This window comes from Oncorhynchus masou, chromosome 1 (assembly GCF_036934945.1).
Source record: "Oncorhynchus masou masou isolate Uvic2021 chromosome 1, UVic_Omas_1.1, whole genome shotgun sequence".
NCBI classification, from domain to species: domain Eukaryota; kingdom Metazoa; phylum Chordata; class Actinopteri; order Salmoniformes; family Salmonidae; genus Oncorhynchus; species Oncorhynchus masou.
In genome coordinates, this window is record NC_088212.1 from 60095448 (window position 1) to 60110517 (window position 15070).

Genomic DNA, 15070 nt, shown 5'->3' on the forward strand with positions numbered 1-15070 from the left:
GAGAGAGGAAGAGAGAGAGACAACGGGCAAGACAAGAGATGTGAGGGAGAGAGAGAAAAAAAACGAAATGAAGGGAGAAGAAATGTTCATCAAGCTCTGAACAGGGTCATGAGGCAAACTGATGACGCGTCACAGAACATCAAGCAATGAAAAGACATAGGAGCAGAATCTAATGAAAGAAGACCTGATGTGTTCTTTAATCAGTGACACGATCACATTCACAGTATGTGAACACACACACATGAATATCCTGGTTTTGATTAGGGACTGTCTGGTTTATAACCATACAACACGTCCTTCCTTTAAACACTGTTTAGTTTGGGGCGGCAGGTAGCCTAGCAGTTTGAGTGTTGGGCCAGTTACCAAAAAGTTGCGAGATCGAATCCCCGAGCTGACCAGGTAAAAATCTGTTGTTCTGCCCCTGAACAAGGCAGTTAACCAACTGTTCCGAGGTCGTCATTGTAAATAAGAATTTGTTCTTAACTGACATACTAAATTATAAATAAATAATACATTTCACTACCAGAGACAAAAGGAGAAAATAATTATGTCAAATGGTTACTCTCTGCGAATGTGAGTTTTATTAGGACCAGATCCCGTGCATCACAAGCACCCCCCCCACCCCCCACCCCCCCCACATCTGGTGCAGTGCAGCTGATCCGTTTAAAAATTAGTCAGGCATTGACCTGGGCCTCTTCCCAGCAGGCTCAGCAGCCGCTGGGTCCTGACGTTAGGTTAACTCAAATATGGATCCCATCAACCAGACCTGGATCAGGTTTCAGCCTGTACCACCAAAGAGGAGGAATAGAAACATTAAATACTTCCCCTTGAAAAACATCCCAGACTAGAACTAGGGGAACAAAGCGGACTCCAGTGGCGTGTACCATTGATGTGGGTAAAGAAGTTTGATCTTTCTGAATGTTTTGATACGGTTACTGTCCTGCCTGTGACATTGCTATGGGAAACGGAGAGATTCCTTAGATGAGACGAACACGGTCTCAGGGGGTGGAAGGTGCTGCACCCTCCAGCTCGGTAATGGACCTGTGAAAAATGACATCACAGCACTATCTGTCTTAGATCACACACACACACACACACACACACACACACACACACACACACACACACACACACACACACACACACACACACACACACACACACACACACACACACACACACACACACACACACACACACACACACACATACACACACACTAACCAATTACACACAATATGTCCAAAACAAATTTGCGTGATGGGTAGACTAGAAAAAAAGAAACAAGGAGAAGAGCAATTATTTTCCCATCCTGAAATAAGACTTGATGGTGTTCTGGAATTAACAATACATTGGCCCAAGGGCACAGTGCTACAGTTTAGCAACACCATAACTTATCATCTGAGCTGTCATGGAACAGGCCAGTTTGGTGCTACACGGTCAGCTCTGTAGTCAGTCAGCACTGTATCCCCTCCGGCTACTTCCTTGTACGGCACTTAACAGTGAAGTCAGGGAGAGGGGAGAAAGATGCATCATTTATATTGCTCATCATTCAGTGCAATATAACAAGCGCTTCACCAACAGCAGTCAAGAGAAGTGCTCTCAGCTGATCACTGATCTTTCTTTCGGTGTGTGTGTGTGTGTGTATCAGACGGGATGTAGGTCCATTCTGGGTCTCCCTGGTTTGCATGAGTGTGTAAACCATTTTCAGTTTGCTTGTACCTGAGGCATTAAGGGTGGAGGTTGATGGCTCGGCCTACATTCATGTGTGTATATATTTTAGAGCACAAAACTACTATAGGACAGTTCTCCATCCAATGCAGTGAGGTGACTTTGTTGTTTGTGGTGGGATGACAATATCATATAGGCCTATACCACAATGAGTTTGTATTGTAGCCTATTCAACAGCATGAGCATAGTCAATGAAGCTCTGCGATAAAGGACGAGACTGGGAACGGAATAGTTTTGAGGGAGAGGCATATTCCGACTGTCGTTCACTCAACACTGGTATTTTGATGCTTTATTTTCTCCTAAGTGACTGTTATCCTGTGGAGGGGAAAGAAACAACGCATCGCTCGACAACAATCCGTTATAGTTTGAATACATTTTATTTTTATTATAAGTACAGTTCAGTAGTTACAAAACGAAGCATCTGCCATGAGAATACAGCAAACAAAAGGTTTTCAGCTCACAAGACAGGTTCGTACGTGGAATGCTCATATACTGGTTCAGAGAGAGCCAGACAGTTAATATTAACCTCTCAGCTATACAACCACACAACGGAGAGAAGGGGAGAGAGGGCATCACTATGGGACTAACCGGGTCCTCTGATTGGTTAACTCAGACCCAGTCCCACAATTCACTTCTCAGCACCCTGTTTAATTCCCAACAATACCACTTTTTGTTTTAATTTCTCGTCCTTTTTTTCTCCTCCTTCATATTTTGGAATTGGGAATTCTAAAGTCAAGAAAAGCAAATTAATAAAAACAGGCTTTTTTTTGTGTGTGTGGAGTTGAATTTCAACCCGATGTGGAACTTGAGCATCGATCATCACTCTGCTTTAGTAACAAACAGCATGTAAATGATGACCACACAGGTGACTTGCATGCCTTGGGTTGGCACTATGATAACAGTTTTGTCAAAGCCATGTACTGTAGTCCTTCAAACTGAAAATGTACTGTATATATGTGCACTGTACATACCGCATTAGAATTCTCAGGGTTCACAAGAGGACATAGAAACAGTTCACAATGTCAAGGGACACACAGACACACACACACACACCTTCATTGTAGTTAGTGAGCTAGTTTTGTACTGTATAGATTTGATTTATAATACTATCACAGCCCAAAATACTTTTGGGAGAGAAAAAAAATCCTTCTATGCATAATGTATTATGTATATAAGGGCATATGTTTGGAGCACATGAGTAGATTGTCAATCTTTTTCTTTTTTCTTTGAAATGTAAGAAGGCAAAAAAGTACAGTACTTGGAAGAAAAGAAAAACGGATCGACCCTAAGGCCTACCGTCTAAAACAACTAGCTTCGTGGATGCAACAACGGATGACTGTATCTAAGGCTAGACAATATTTGTTTTTTTTTTCCAGTTTTTTCATTCTTCTTCTTCTTTTTTTTTTAAAGTAAATACATCAAACCGTTTCAGTAGTCAGTAACACTTTGCAACATTGATTGGTGGCAGTATCTTACAAACATTTGCAACACTACAGTCCTCGAAGTCAATAAGAGAGATGAAAAGGGGAGAAAATACAATCCCGTTTTGTTTTTCATATCTTCTCTCCAAGCTCTATGTTTACCTACAGGACAAGGTCGTGTAAACTAGTTATTACTGTCACTTCGACACCTTCTGCTCTTCGCAAACAGCGTTTTTTTTCTCTTTTTGTTTTTGCTACTTCTCTCTTTTTACATTTAGTTCTGAGCATTTACAGGCTCTGTGATATAGAGCGAGAAAAGGGTATTCCCTTCAGTCCGGTTCCTGTTATGGGGAGGGCGGTGGGGTGAGGATCCGCAGTCCTCTGTCCGTCATCACACTTTACTGTACAATGCTCAGGCTTTCTCTCCTCGTTGTCACATCTACTAACATCCCAATCATATCTGAAAACTACTGCTCTCTCTTAGTTAGCTAGCACAGGAAAAGATTGTCAGAGAATTTCATACTTCTGGTTTAGTTTTTAGTTTTTCAGTTTTTCTTCTCCCTGTTAGTTTGTTTTTGACACGCAGAGCATTGGGCCCTAAAACAGGGTAGAAAACAGCAACTAAAATGTGCGTGGCAATAAGTGTGCTTGGTCTCCATAGATGGTTGGTCTGGTCAAAAGGAGCTTGTTAAGCTACAGCTCCAGCTGGACAAGAGTGGGTATGGTACAGTCCAGGGACAATACCATTACTGTGATCCAGGGGTCACTGAATACCTGTCTTGTACCGGATCTGATAGGAGAGAGAGAGAGTCTGTCGTACAGGTGAAGCACAGGTCAGCACCACAGTTCAGTCTGAATATTATCTTCTTTTTTCTGTCAACAATGATGGACGCCATCTTGGATCAAGGAATGTGTCATAGTAGGGGTGTTTTAGGGACTGTCATTTAGCAGGTAGTTTCATCAAAAACATCAAAAGGAGAGACATGAAGAAGACAGAAGATGGAGGGAGGAGTCATCCATGAGAGGACAGGAAACAGAATGGTTAAAGTCGCTGTCTGTCTGTCACGTTGCTGAGCGTCACATCCAGTGGCCTCTACAAGTCATTTCAGCAGGTCTGTCTCTGTCTCCTCTCCATCCTCACACAGGGCAGAAACACTCCTTCATAGTTCCTTTTGAATGACTTCTCTTGTTTGATTGTAGCATGTTTTAAATCAAGTCGTTGATATAGTGTGTTCCTTCATCATCACCATCATCATCATGTTCCCGCCTTGCTCCAGCCGGGTGCTCGGGCGGGAGTTAGTCTCTGTTAAGAGAGGCTGCGTCGTGCGTCTCAGTGTCAGCTAGGTTAGGCAGCGCGAGGTTAGGGTCGAGGGTCAGCGCGGGGCCCAGGGCTCCATGGCCTTCCTCCTCTCCTACCCACAGATGAACTACAGTTAAGAGAACAAACGCAGATTAACAAGACTGCCCCGGCCCCCACCACAGCCACAACACTGAACATAGCATAGCAGTTATACACACAAAATGGCCACCTCTTGCTGTAACAAACATCACAAAGGGTGAAGTAAGAGCAAAACAGAAACTGACATTCTGTTCAGGAACCAAGATTTAGCATTACACACATATGACTGACAAACGTCTAGACTAACATTGAGATGACTAAATAAAGAAAATGCTAAACTTGGTTCAAATGTATGCTAGGCCTCGAACAGGGACTCTAGGGGTGAGGTTGTGAGGTGTTTAGCAAAGGTTGCAGTCTAAAAATGGTATGAGGCACTAGCAGTAAAATGATTTCCATACTTTTTCCAAGCAAGTTTGTTTGCTAGATAAGTGTGATAACTTGGTGATCATGTACTCAAGTAAGCAATTATACCACACGTTTGAATCCCAGACAGCAAAACATGCTCATCTTCAAGTTCTGCAACAGTGTGAGAGCTAAATAACACCATTTCGGTTTCCTTTCACAGTTCCATTGCCATTTTTTGGGGCAATAAAATCTACCGAATACATCTCCATGTCATGTTCTTTTTTCAAAGTGCCCGTTATGAAACTAACAAAAATGAAATGAAAATCGCTTTTAATCGATCGTGCTGTCGCAAGGAAGATATCGAAAAAGAAATGAAGAGTCAGTGCAGAGCAACGGAAAGCTAAAAACAGGATAGAACAGCATCGTTTTGATTTCTCAAAGAGCAAAATTACTGCGGCCACCTGCTCTCTCTGTATTAAAGCACATAATCACACCATCACGCTCAAATCAAGACTTAAAACTCCTATGTCAAACAGTTCCGGAAAAAAGGCAGATGACGAGGATTCTAACGAGTATTAAAGTAGCTCTCAGGGCTCGTCTGAGTTACACGCAATCTTCATTCACACTTGAAACATCCTATGCCAGACGCATCAACAAATGAAAACGTTCATCTCTGGGTGTTAACCTTTCAAGACATACCGCACACAACTGCTTTCATCTCTCGAAGAGAGAGCATCACTGTTCTGCCCATCATTTGCAGTCTCATCTGCATGGTTCTGTACGACGTCGCAGTCTAAGGAAATACTGTCAGAGCCAACTTTGACCACTAGATGGCAGACTAAGCCTGTATATGTCATGTATGCTTTTTTATATGGTTTTATGATGGAACAGACGTTTGGTTTATACTATTCTCTGTCTACATCTATGTTTCACGCAGAAATCTATCATTACTCAGCCATTCACTAAGGAATCAGACTAAATGTCTATCAACAGCTTCATTTTGGAACGCATCCAATGGTATCCTAAATGTCTAATATACGGAGCCCCTCCCCTTCCGCCCCTAAACAAAGTATGTTGTCGTAGTCCACCTAATAAACAAAGAAATGTTTTTCTTGACATAAAAAGTATCTGGTCTCTCAAAGGTGGCTTCTCCTCGTGATTTCCCTTTTTTTTACTTCCAGTAATGACTTACAGATTAAGCCCCATATTTGATTTTCACTGTTCATTAACTAAGCCACCTGGAATGTTATTATTTAAGCATGACATTTCTTCTCCCCCAACAACTGCCACTGCGAGCAGGAGATTTCCAGGCCAACTTTATAGATTCCTCATAACTTCCTCTCAGTTTTAATTTCCCATTCGGGTGCAGAACAGATGCACCTCACCAGCCAACCCAAGGACCTCGTTGACATTCCACTTGTGTCTGCCATCTTAAAAACAACTACTGTTTATCATACCAGGTCAATACTGTTTAAATAAATACTATCTGGTTAATGCTGTAGACTACATACGTTATCATTATAATGTAAAGAATCATTAGGAAAAGCATTATGGAAATGTATTATGCAAAAAATAATAATATTGGGATGGGTAAATGCTACAATTTACACATCAGCATCAGGTCAGCAAGACTCTCTATATTTGTGACAACTGATTAGATCATTATTTGTATAATAACGTATATATTTTACAGTAAATTGCAAAAATGCACCGTAGTCAAAAGGACTAATGAAAATGCTGAAAGGGTGAGGACGCCCTCTACTGGTAAACTGTGAGATAACAGTCAGAATGGCCATTTACTGGAGTAGAGGGCCCTCGATACCCAGGCATATGGTAAGAGGACACATAGCTCCAGGATCCACCCTGTGTTAATACATGTGTCATGCTTAACAGAATGGATAAATGAATAGACGGACAGAACAATGGCCTAACACAAGGCTGAGAGCATGTGTTGTAAACCGCCTTGGGAAATATTAGTGTTTATAGCGTGGGGGTCTCTAAGCAGTCTCTCACCTGACATTCACAAGCCATTTTGCTGTGAAAGCCTCGCTAGTACGCAAACTACACAAGTCTATTAAGCTAATCGGTTACTATTGAAAACAGTATAAATCCTTCTATTTTACATTGTGTATTCGTTACTGATGTGTAAAGGTTTGAGACCCCCCAAAAAATTGAAATCTGATGAGGCCAAAACAAAAGCAGGAGAAGTCATTCCCCCAGACAATCCTAGCCTCCATGTATTGTAGATTAAGTGCTAGTCTTCTAATGATGTGGGTTTGACTGCATGAGACTTGAGTTTAGCTGTAACATAAGTGCCATGGAAGTGACTGATGCCCTATGTACATTTGAGTCTGCTGCAGGCAGGCAGGCAGGCAAACTGGCAGTTACAATAGAGTACTGCCATTGAAGGTGCCTCTGAGGACTTCCTTTTCTCCCAGGCATCCGGCGACAGTCGACAAAAAGTGTTGTTTTTGGCAAAGGTAGGCCTCATTGTAAAGCCAGTATTTATAAATATGTAAATATGAACAGCACACACTAACGCTTGAGCGCGAGGATGTGAACCCAAATCATATTTTTAGAAGGTTTTAATGAATACGGGATGTTTATGAATACCATTTGCTGCGATTCACGAAGACAAGAGGAATCCACATCCACCCCCATCCCTCAAAGCACCACTACAGAAGGAAAAAGCACATCTGCGGTGAGACACAGCAGGATCTTGGTGTTTATGGCTGTTTCTGCTCAGATCCCCATTAGAAAGCACACTACTGTGTTAAGGTGCACAAACAGTGACAAACTCCTGCATGTGGTAGTAACACAATGGATTGGTTCCCAGCTATACTGCATCAAGGAAGACGATCTGTGTTCCTTTTTTTTAGGTCAGACAAAAGTACAAAAGGAGAATCCATATATGCGGGGGGGGGGGGGGGGCTATTTTGCTCTATCTGATATTGTATTTTTAAAGAATGGCGCTACACAATGTAGGTATTGTTGTTTAAGATGCTATTTTATGCGTTCCTCCTTGCCCGTAGGTATTGTATGAGACATGGGTGTACAGGAAAAGAAACTCGGTCTCGGTTGAGAAACAGTAGGCTGGAGTCAGTGCCCTCCCTCTCCCAGTGACTGTTTCTGAGACTAAGATGGTTGGATAGATAATACCTCCGCTGAGCAATTTAAACCCAAACACTCTGATGCAACAATCGGTCTTCTTTGCCTGATAGCGTTTTCTCCCCCCCCACTCTTTTCCAAATGACTTTCTTTCATATCTAATTATATTTGCTAATGATCTTAGAAGAGAATAATGGAATGTGCTTGATCTATTACCTTTTTTTCAATACATAAATACAATACAGAGAGAATGGCTATTCAGACAGAAGAAGTATGCAAGATTGTAGTGCTTCTAATGGGCAAAATAACCCTCTAAGCCAGAGCACTAATGGAGGGATTTGAACTCACGGATCACAGAACAGCGAGAGCGTTGTTCTAACTCCGAATTCAAACACGCAGTCACAATTTGAGCCTAAGTCGACAAACAAATGGCACATAGGCCCGTTTTTGTGTCAGGGTCGTGACTTGAGGGTTGGTTGTGTGACTGGCTAGCAGTGGTAGAAAAAGTACCCAATTATCATATTTGAGTAAGAGTAAATACCCTTAATATAAAATTACTCAAGTAAAAGTGAAAGTCACCCAGTACTACTTGAATCAAAGTCTAAAAGTATTTGGTTTTAAATATACTTAAGTATTAAAAGTAAAGTATAAATCATTTCAAATTCACTTTATTAAGCAAACCAGACGGCACGATTTTCTTGTTGTTTTTATTGTACGGAAAGCCAGGGGCACACTCCGACACTCAGACATCATTTACAAACGAAGCATTTGTGTTGAGTGAATCCACCAGATCAGAGGCAGTAAGGATGACCAGGGATGTTCTCTTGATAAGTGCGTGAATTGGACCATTTGAACTTTCGGGTGTCAGGGAAAATGTACGGAATAAAAACAAAAGTAAAAGTAAAACTTGTCAAAAATATAAAATAGTAAAGTACAGATACCAAAAACAACTTAAGTAGTACTTTAAAGTGTTTTTACTTAAGTACTTTACACCACTGCTGGCAAGGCATTAGCAGCCTGTTAGACCCAACAGTAAGGGGGGTTGTTTGAATGTGACCCCAGAGGGCAGGACACTCTCCCTAACGCGTGTGAGTCTCAAAGCAGGACAAAGTGTTGCATGAGTAGGTTTGCACAATGTGGAGAGCAAACTTGACCATGTGATCACTGACTTTTGCCTTCACCCTCCATTTTGTGTGGTAGAGCTACTGCTCAAGGCTCATCTATCTCTCTCTCTCACTCTCTGCATGCCAGTGTGCCTCTCTTAGGGCCCTGCTAATGAATAGCCCTGCACTCCCTTGCCAAGCCCCAGTCCCCTCTTAATCCTCTCCTCCATTCTTCCCTCGGTCTTTTTCCCACAGACAGCCGGACAGCCATGCCATGACAGACGCACTAAACCCCCCCCCCATTAATGGAAGGAAATGGCATTCGATCTCTATTTGATCTCCTAATCATTTCTGCTGAAATGATAATGAGCGACCTTCCAATCTTCCCACAGAGGATAAAATAAATAGAAGAGATCCTCTCTGTAGCCGAGAAATGACATCTCAGTCACCCCCCCCCATGTACTCATAACCAACAAATAGCTCCCCTTTAAATAAGCAACATTTCAAATACACACACACACGCAAACTTGCACACCCACACGCACACAAACTGGCGACTGCTGTCTGTGATTCTTTTCAGCTGACCTAATCCTGATTGATTCGTTCAGCAGATAAAAACTCTGTCCACTTCTGCCCTTTACTGCGGGAACATAATACCAGTCTTTATTCAGCAACAATGTAACATAATGGCGTTGGAATGTGCAACAACAAAAAAATCCCATACTTGTGGTTTGAGCACAAGCTGTAGTCTAATGTAGAAGGGGAGGGGAAAAATAATTAACCACCGAGTACCCAAGTGCGCTGGAGCTAACAAGGTCAACCAAAGGCTGTCGCTAAAACTTTTCTGTTGTCTTTGTAGAGGGCACATTCTGGTTGGTGGGACGAGCCGGGGATCTTCTGTACTCTACCCCCCCCCCTCCCCGTCTCTATTGTAAAAGGAACCTTTTGTTTGGCAACAGGAAGAGGTGAGGTCATCTGTGCTCATCAGGCCTCATTTGAGTATGAAGCATGATTTTTATTCTATCAAGCCTGTACGCAGGGAGGGCCTAGCTGTGCTTACATAGACCACACACACTTCCTTCCTTCACTTACACATGGACTACAGGCAGGGAATGTTACTGTTCCAGGTGTTAGGGATTTTCAATGGACAAGAATGCCTGTGACATGCTACCGTACAGTACATGGCTTCAGGACTATAAAAAAAGAAGATGAGATCACAACACCTGTCAAAATTAAGGTTTCAATTACACAACATACAGACATGAAAGAGCACCCGCACGCACTCACTCGCTCGCACGCACGCACGCACTCACTCACTCACTCACTCACTCACTCACTCACTCACTCACCTACACACACACACACACACACACACACACACACACACACACACACACACACACACACACACACACACACACACACACACACACACACACACACACACACACACACACACACACACACACACTCACTCACTCACACTCCCTCAAACACTGACACAGAGGGACAGTTTCAGTTCTAGAGCTGTAGCGGCTAAAACAACATAAAGATATTCTGAGGCCCTCTCGCAGGCATGTCCTGTATTAATTGTCTGTGCTAATCTCACAGCTCTGGGCTCCCTCGAGTGTGTGGTATTATTCGCACTAGCATCGCGCCACTGCCATATCTGGTTACTAATTTTGTGTGGCGTCGCGCTGCGGAGGGAATGGAGACGAACGCTGAAGTGACTCTGTCAGCCTGGGACGAGGTCCCCTCTGAGTGACGAGAACGACACTGTCTGTCACTTCAGAGAAACGGGGGGAGTGAAAGACAGTGAGAGAGAGACAGTGAGAGATGAGGAGAAACAGAGTGGGCCTGTCACTGCACCTCCTCACAGGTTCCCTACTCTACCACTACAGACAGACAGAGCACAGGAACCTGCCTGCCGCTGGAGCACAGCACCTCCGAGGGCAGGAATCACCCTAAAATATAAGACGGGCTCCTAGTGGATCAGGGACAGGAGTTTAAAATAAGAAGAGAAGGCAGCTGGAGACCTGGGATGTGCTCTGTGATGAGGATTCAGACGAGCAGGGAGATGCAGACAGGGAATTCTTCACTTTCTCTGTGTTCATCGTAAACTTTGAATACACTCGTGATTGTGGAAGCACCCAACAGTAATGATACAGAGACACGGTGAATAATCTGAGGCTTACTATCGTGATAAAGACAATAAAGAGTTTACGGGCAAGATCACACAGTAGGGCGACACCAGAAATGTCTCTGAATGCTGGCACTCTCTCTCGGTTCGATCCCTCTCCTATCCTCCCCCTCCCACATCACCACAGTGTGCTGCAATGGAAAATCACGAGCACCTGGCTTGTTTTTTTACATTTTTAATATGATTTTGCAGACTTCCTCTGGTCTCTGATGATTCAACAGTTCCCGGTATAACATCTGCTACTTACTCTTACTGGGTCTCAATTAAGACAGCGCTATTCATGAATCAACTTGTATTTATGTTTCTGTTTTTCCACATATGTGCTCGAGGAAGAAGAGACAAACGGGCCCAACCACGCTCAAAGAAGATGTTCAGAATAAGGTCAAAAAGTGAGTACAGACTTAGAGAAGCTCTGGCAGTAAGGGGACACGTATTAGAGGGAATAAAAACAACAACAGCTTTAAACCTACAAAAGCTGGGCTGTGAATTAGCATCCGCCTTTAAGAAGGGACCAAAGAGAAGTGGTGATATGATTATGTAAATGAAAACAGGATTTCCTGCTTGCTGGAAGCATTTCTGACCCGTTCTCATTGCAAATCCTCCATTTAAGAATAATTCCCGAAGGGAACCCCTCCGTTGCTTAACGGGATAATTATGATATACGAAACCTTCCCGGATCCCCCCCCCCCCCATTTCTCCGGCTCAGTCTTCCTCTCCCTCCCTCTCTTACCCTGCCATGGTCAGCCAGCACATCCAGGAGGCTCATTGTTTCCGCTCCAGTAACAGACACAGCGAATGAAACAGAAGATTTTCTTCTGCAACTACATTTGACATACACAGGTTGTTAATTCTACAGCTTCTTTAAATGGGGGGGGGGGGGACATGTCCATATATACTGACACACACCATCTCTGTTTTTCCCTCAAACTCAAGACCAATCACAGATTATTATTGTTCTGGTCAAGTCCAATTCAACTTGAGGGGTGTTATAGAACACATCTACATTGGGGCATTGAGTTTAACACCATATGAAGCTTTTTTTTAAATTGTATCTCTAGTGGACTGTTTGGACTTTACTTCCTGGTGAATCCTTAGCCTCTGCTACAGCACAGTGTCTCTAACAGCAGGCCTTCATGTTAAGCAGTGACACCCTGCTCTTTATGGTTAGACCAGCTCCTCCCACTAAGGATCTTTCCTATTACCCCTCTCAGTCAGCCTGTAACACGTGACCTCAGTGTGGGAGAATGGATTTAAGGATGGAATTGTATCACATATTACTAGAGCTCTCGAAGTACATGTGTGGCAGAGCGTTGGGAGGCAGTGTGAAAGGCAGCCTCTTCAAGGTTTAGCGTGGCTTTGTGTGTGCGTCCTTCGGCCCACGGTGGATGAACGCCACTGTCTAGCCTTAAACAGGATGGAGGGACTAAAGCAGCCGTGACCAGAGGCTATCAGCACAGGCCACATCTCAACCCCGGCTACAGACCCCTTGTGATCTGACACAGCCCGTACAATATAACACACACACACACAGAAATCCCTTTAAAAAAAAACGATACGTGAAAAGGGCAAAGGGCAAAGGGCTCCGGTACAAACATGTCATATTCACATCTACAGTTTAATTGCAGGCCGTTGTTTAGTTTTTTTTTATTTACTTTAAAGACGTTGTTAGAGAGCAAGATGTCAAACTATTTGGTGCTGGTGTAAGCACTTACGGCAAGCCTTTTTCCCCCTTGCTTGACGCGGCCGTAAACAGTCGAGAAAGATCCAAACTATTCATCTGAGACCAAGACTCCGTTTTGAGATGACAGATATGGCAAAAGTTTTCCGTGAGATTTAGTGCGAAGAGGGAAACAGATTCGGGGAGCGAAGGCAAATCAAAGAAAGGTTTTCGCCGTATAAAGATGTGATCACTGAGGAACGTAGCACAAGGGGACGCGTCCTTTTAAAGTTCTCTCCTTTTTCAGAGGAGGTGGGGGGGGGGGGTGAGGGGGTGGAAGAGGAGGTGGGGCCTCTGTAGTGAAATGGCCCCCGACGCAAACTCACCACGGCAACAAAAAAAAGGAGATGTTCTCTTTCGCTCCGGAGCGATAATGTGTAATATCAATTATTTATCTCCAAACACTGTTTATGAAGCTGGGGTGGCAGTTCTAATAAGCAGCGAGCGGAACATCAAATTTCACCACACGGACGAGGCGTTTTCAGAATCATTACTTTGTGTGCGCTTCTAATTGAGTCCTCATAAATTACCAAGTAGGTAAAGTCTTGGTGATGATTGTTCCTGCTCTTGGCCAGTGCCTTGCCCTTGGAGGGACGAGACAAGGTAGTGACACCCTCAAGAGGAACACTTCGTTGCTCTGTGCATGACGCTCTGTCTGGTGTGGACAGTGTCTTACGGCACAGGTAGACAACATGACTGAGATAAGGATGAGAAAGGACCCACTGGGTGCGGACGTCAATTCAACATCTATTCCACGTCGGATCAGTGTAACTTCATTGAAACGATGTGGAAACAACGCTGATTCAACCAGTGTTTGGCCAGTAGGGAGAGATGAAAGGGGAGTTCACTGTCCAGACATATTGATTGAACAACTCAAGAATACAGTGTTCTTCAGTTTCTATGGTGCACATCTCACTAGTATAAAATATGATCAACATTATCATTAGTTGACTCCTTTCCAGGATGGTAATGCAGAAACAAGTCTAAAGCTAATGCAGAAACAATCCTATTTTGATTACTCACTCCTCTCGTTGTTTTGACATTGAAATCCATCACATTCCTTTTGTTCCTTTGCTTTCTCTCTCTTTTCCCAAGGCTGAGAAACATCAGACATGAGAACCATTTACCCGTTTCTAATATAAAAACCCGGGAAATGTACCTGGGATTATAAGTCATTGACAAATAACCTTGCTGAGAGATGCAAACTAGATTTTGTTCAAAGCTCTCCGACAGCCTCAAAAGAGATTAGTTCAGTTCTTACCAGTTCAGTGATGTCACGGGGGAAATGTGTTTAAAGCCACATTGATTTATTGAAAGATTTCCCAATGAGAAGACGTCTCTCGACTTAGCGGCGAGTTTGTGAGCGAGCACGCTTGTGTGTGTGTGTGTGTGTGTGTTTATGCACCTCAAATAAATTAAACAAACTGCAAAGAACTGAGAACAGAGAAGACATATTTTTGAACAAATTAAGAGCAGAAGTTACACTTAGAGACCGCCGTTTGATGGCTGAGACAACCACTTTTCCTTTGTCCTTTTCTCTCTCTCTCTTTCCGTTTACCACATGCTGTTTATCCTGCTGAAAACAGTGATTGTACAGCGCTGAGACACACAGGCGAGCTGACGAGGTTGTATAATAAGGCTCCTTTGTTCCCCTCGGGGAGTAAGCACAGCATTCATTTTACACTATTACCTTTTTTAAGAGTAATTATGAGCCTCTGGTGCAGAGGTCTGGGGGAAACAGTGGGCTGTACAGACCAGCCTATGAGTGGCCTGAAGTGGATGGGACCGGAACCCTCAAGATGTTACCCCACACAACTGTCAGAGTGGATGACGTTAACCCTCTCCCCTAAACTCTCTTGATCACAAGCCCGCTCTCCCTGTCTCTCTTTCTCTCTGCTCTCTCTCTCTCTCTGGTTCACTCTCCCTGTCTGTATCTCTCTCTTTTTCTCGCTCTTTCTCGCGATCTCATGCTGCTTCCTTTTAACTTATGAGGTCAGACGGAACCCCTGGGCAGTTCTCCCAGAATTCTGAGCCTGGTGAAGTCCT

At 43.5% G+C, this 15070-nt stretch overlaps 1 protein-coding gene across 5 annotated transcripts in view; it reads right to left on the reverse strand.

Annotated features, from left to right (window-relative positions):
* LOC135547374 (zinc finger protein 536-like) overlaps positions 1 to 15070 on the reverse strand; it is a 185919-nt gene that overhangs the window by 15549 nt on the left and 155300 nt on the right. Inside the window, exon 7 of one of the 5 annotated variants that reach the window (XM_064976392.1) lies at positions 3523 to 4579. The exons of the other annotated variants lie outside the window; for them this stretch is intronic. Coding sequence (XP_064832464.1) covers positions 4449 to 4579 — 131 coding nt within the window. The 3' untranslated portion in view covers positions 3523 to 4448. Of the gene's footprint in view, positions 1 to 3522; positions 4580 to 15070 lie in introns of those variants that run through there. 5 annotated transcript variants of the gene reach the window in all.